This window comes from Orycteropus afer, unplaced genomic scaffold (genome assembly GCF_000298275.1).
Source record: "Orycteropus afer afer isolate SDZICR_OR568_19922 unplaced genomic scaffold, OryAfe1.0 scaffold00028, whole genome shotgun sequence".
Classification (NCBI taxonomy): domain Eukaryota; kingdom Metazoa; phylum Chordata; class Mammalia; order Tubulidentata; family Orycteropodidae; genus Orycteropus; species Orycteropus afer.
The window spans coordinates 16,176,384-16,181,093 of NW_006921615.1; the positions used below are offsets into that span (position 1 = coordinate 16,176,384).

Sequence of the window (4,710 nt, forward strand, 5' to 3'; positions counted from 1 at the left end):
GGACTGCTAACCAGAAGGCTGGCGGTTCAAACCCACCAGCCACTCCTCGGAAGGAAGGTTGGGCAATCCTACTTCCGTAGTGATACTGCCTCGGAAACCTAAGGAGGGGTCGCTATGAGTCGGGGCCGACTCGACGGCACATAACAACAACAACAACAACATACATATACATGCTCTACTCATGTAATCAGAGTATGAGAGAGGATTGATTATTAAAGTAGTGACCATCTTCAGATAAATGCTTGTTGAAGAATCATGGTATAATTTTATGGCCCCATTTTAGATATATCTATTGGGCCATTTTGCCACTACATGTTTTCTAGCCTCAGGGAGATTTGGGTAGAACTCTTCTTAAAAGCATACTAATTTCTAACAGATGTAATTTTATCTGGGAAGCATGGTTGTTGGGAGAGAAATTAGCAGAAACTGTTATTTTCTATTTACATGTGATTTCTGTTGTTGGGTACAGAATTGGGTAAAATGGAAGTGTGTGTGGGAGGAAGGGAAGGGGAGGGGGTAATTGCTATTGAAAAGATGGGGGTGGAGGGAAACACCAGACTGTTTGCCAATAGCTTGGATGATAGTGTGAAAAAATATTATCTTCTGCTGTCATCTGTTTCCATGAGAACCTTAAAATAAAGTTTAAAATAAGGAGTTTTGCTTCTGTTTAAACAGCCTCTGCGAGGGAAAGGCCCTATAGACCTCATTACAGTTGATTCCTTAATAGAACTTCAGGATTCTCAGAACCCTTTTCAGTACTGGATAGTTAGTGTGATTGAAAATGTTGGAGGAAGATTACGCCTTCGCTATGTGGGATTGGAGGACACTGAATCCTATGACCAGTGGTTGTTTTACTTGGATTACAGACTTCGACCAGTTGGTTGGTGTCAAGAGAATAAATACAGAATGGACCCACCTTCCGGTAAGGGTTGAAGCTTTTGCTACTCTGAAGTATTTTAGTAAAAGATGTAATATTTTCCTGCATGTGTTTCTGGAAAGTTGTTCTCTCTGTTGTCTTTGACATCTAATTATGCAAATGTTTAGTATTTTAACTTCAGAATACTTTTCTGTAGAGAGTAAAATCTCAGACTTCAATCAATAGCATTTTAAGAGGAGAAAGTAGTGTGCAGGCTGTGAGGAAGCTGATCTAGTTCTTTTGGAATTTCTGGTTGAGGGATTGGGACTTGGGAATATTCTCTACTTTCTGGATAGGTATTTTCGTAGTCTTGAAGTATGTCCCAGAAGATTCATTCATCCATGCATCCATCTGTTTGAATATCAAAACCAAATACTTACCCTTATATATCTGTTCTGACCAGAAAGTAGCACAGGGGGAAAAACAAAATCATTTTCTGGCACTTTAAAGATTTCATTTAGTTTCAAATATACTGTCATTTGACTTTCCACAGGCTTAATTGGATAGAACAGTGCATTATGCTTTCTGACATACCTAAATGGGCAAAAATCTTAGTGTTTACAAAATAACCATTTTTGAATGTTTACTATGTGCCAGGTGATTTTACATCTGTTAAGTCATTTGTTTTGATTCTGCAAAAATGCAGGGTATTTGGTGTGAGTACATTTTATTTTACAGTAGAGACAATTGAGAATGGGGTTAAGCTACTTGTCCAAGGTTACTCAGTTTGTGTGTGTGTGGCTGTGTGTGTGTGTGTGGCTGGGGGAGGGTTGCAATGCAGATTCCCAGGTCTTATACCTACTCCACCCTATTCTCCCAGCTGCTTCTTACCAGTCTTTGGATGGGAAACCAAAAAAAAAAGTAAGGCTCTTACCGAATTCAAGATGCCAAGGAAGAAGTACTCATTTTTTTTTTTTGAAAGTTGTAACTCTTCATTCTGGTCAACTTCACAAGTGTATTTGGAGCAAAGACTTGGCCTTTTGCTTTATCAAGATTGTTTGAAACTTTTCCTCCCAGATTAGTTGCCAGTGCTAGCCTTGAGTAGCAAAGCTGAAGAGTTACATTTTCCTTTCCTTATTCAAAGGCTTTAATTGAAGAAAACTTGGTTCTCTGTCCCATGTGTTTGCATTTGTGTTGACTTGGACAGGAATGTAGACATGTAATATGGTATTTTATTAGTATTATTGTTGTCAACATTTTGAAAAGCAGCCAAGAAATCCATTTATACCCTGAGTAATTTTGGACTATGATGGCGAACAAAGGGCTTGGTCAGTGTTGTGGGAAAAGATCTAAGCTTGGTTTTGCCTTGGAATTCATAACCAAGCAGAAAAAACTTACTTTGTGCAGAAAGTTGAGTATATAAATCTCACCTTAATATCTAAATGCTTTATAAATTTTAGGAGAAACATGTACTTGCCAATATAAAAATTTATAGCAAAGCAAAGGATTACTAGCAGTTTCTTAGGCACACTGTAATGTTTCTTTACTATGTAATCATAGAACTCATACTCAAAAGCAAGTATGGAAGGTGTCACTGCAGAGACTTATGAAGTACTTATGTATGAGATCACTCTATCTTCTTTTAGACAATTTGATATGTTTATTGCATAAATATGTTGTATAAGCATAAATTGTACTAAGTAGTCTTAGTAATTTTCTAACATGAGTTGGCCATTTTCACTGAAGAGTTCATGGGAGTCTTTAAAAACTTTGGAAAAGGTATTCATCTTCAGAAAGTTATTTTCCCAACATTTTCATTGTTAGCAAGAAATGTTTATGTATGGGAAGAAGAAAATGAAAGGCAAAAGGCCACTCAAAATGTGACTTTAACGTTTTAAAATACGGTAGCTGCAGGATGAGAAACTGGATTCTTTTACCTCATTAAGCAGAACAGCACCCCTGAGAGACAATTATTACCTGTGTTTTACACATGGGAACAGAAGCTGATACTTTGGATTTGTGTAAATTAATTTCAAGACCCATTGTGACTTGTAACACTTACGTAGTATAGCAGTATTTCCCTAACTGAAATATAGTTGGGTTAAAATTGCAGTCTGCATACGAAATGTTGGGTTATGTTTTTAATTCTCAGACACCATTAAATAAATTCAAAGTGTTCAGTGTTCACTGGTAGTGAGTAGCAGAGTTGGAAGGCTTGTGGGGGGAGGGGAGACAGTAGATGCCGTTGCTATGATTTGAGGGTAAGTCTCTGCCGATCTCTCCCTTTTTTCATTGCCCTCTCTGCTTGCTGCATACCCCAGTGTCACCACCATTGTTAAAAATAATTATAATTCTTCTCTTAGTTCTACTTATTCTTTTCACTTTTTAGAGATCATGCTATTTCTCAACTGTTAAGGGTCCCTCGGGCTGCAATGGTTAAATGCTCAGCTGCTAACCAAAAGGTTTGTGGTTTGAATCCACCCAGTTGCTCTTTATGAGAAAGACCTGACAATCTACTTCTGTAAATATTACAGACTAGAAAACCCTATGGGGCAGTTCTGCTCTGTCATATAGGGTCACTATAAGTCAGAATCACTAGACAACACCTAACAATAACAACAAATACAAATAGAGGAGTAGAGAAACCTGTGAGAGCTGGAACTCCACAGGGCTGCCTTGTTTCTGTGGGTCTTGCAAGTATACCTCCCTTGACAGTGTAGTCTTACCACTTTTCTCCTTCTCTGACAAGTTTCTGCCTTACCCAGGTTCTGGCTCTTGCAGGCTTTATTATAATAGGAGGTAGTCAGGAAAACAGTCTTCAAAACTATGAAAAGGTGCAGGAGTTTATACTGTCCGTCTGTGAGAAACATAGAGTCATTGCTTTTAGTCAAGTATGAGCACAGCTTTTCAATTTGTAGTCCGGATCAGAGACTATAGCATTCTCTTGGCTTGGGGTGTGGAGTGGGAAGGTGAACAGGAAAGAGTGAAAGAAACCAGCTCATGTCACACACAAAGCCGTTAAGGAGACACATAGTTCCTAAAGGTGTAGGTAGAGCCCAGTTTTAGTGAAGAAGTAGGTAGGGAGATAGAAATGGTAAAATGGCAAATACTTAAGGATAGGAACAGTAGCTTCTTAGGGCCAGACTGATTCAGGGTTTATCAAAAGAGGGCTGGAAATCCTGGTTGCACCTTTTCTTCAGTGCTAAGCAGAAAGTAAGTTTTGATTTGGCCTGTAGCCACTTCTTCAACTATATAGCCATCACACTCGCCCCTCACCTGTTTATTTTCTGGCACATAATAGGTGCTCAGTAAATATTTATTGAATGAATTGACTGAATAGAAAGTTGACTGTGTCTGCAGAGAAAGATGGAACCAATCAAGTCTGCCTCACCTTCCAAAGAAGCCACATACCTGATGGGGCTTTAGGAACCAATTTGGAGGAAGAGTACCCAGAGTGAAGTCACCCTCTAAAATATCTGTGGCTGTATTGTCTCCTGTACCCCTCTTTGTTAGGTTAAGTTTTAAAAACAAAGTCAGAGAAAATAGAGATGTTCTTTGTCAACCTGATTTCTTGTTTGGCACCACATATGACTTTTGGCCATTTAAGTTTACAGGAAGATGGTCTTTGGTGTCTGTAAGAATTTTTATTCCTTTAAAAGAGCCCCACACGCAAATCAAGCTTGAGAAACCTGGGAAGAACGTGGGTCCCAGTGAGCTTCCATGTTCTGCACTGTTGTCACTAGCTACAGAGCCCCTAGCTAGTTACTCTACTACATTGAACCTCCATTTCCTTACCTGTAAAATGGAATGATTATTCATTTGCTGGGCTAGAGTAATATAAAGCATAACAAGTG

The 4,710-nt window shown here is 38.8% G+C and overlaps 1 protein-coding gene across 1 annotated transcript in view; it reads left to right on the forward strand.

Annotated features, from left to right (window-relative positions):
- Window positions 1-4,710, forward strand: part of SFMBT2 (Scm like with four mbt domains 2) — a 299,808-nt gene that overhangs the window by 142,641 nt on the left and 152,457 nt on the right. The window contains exon 5 of the mRNA XM_007935449.1: window positions 676-922. Coding sequence (XP_007933640.1) covers window positions 676-922 — 247 coding nt within the window. The remainder of the gene's footprint in view (window positions 1-675; window positions 923-4,710) is intronic.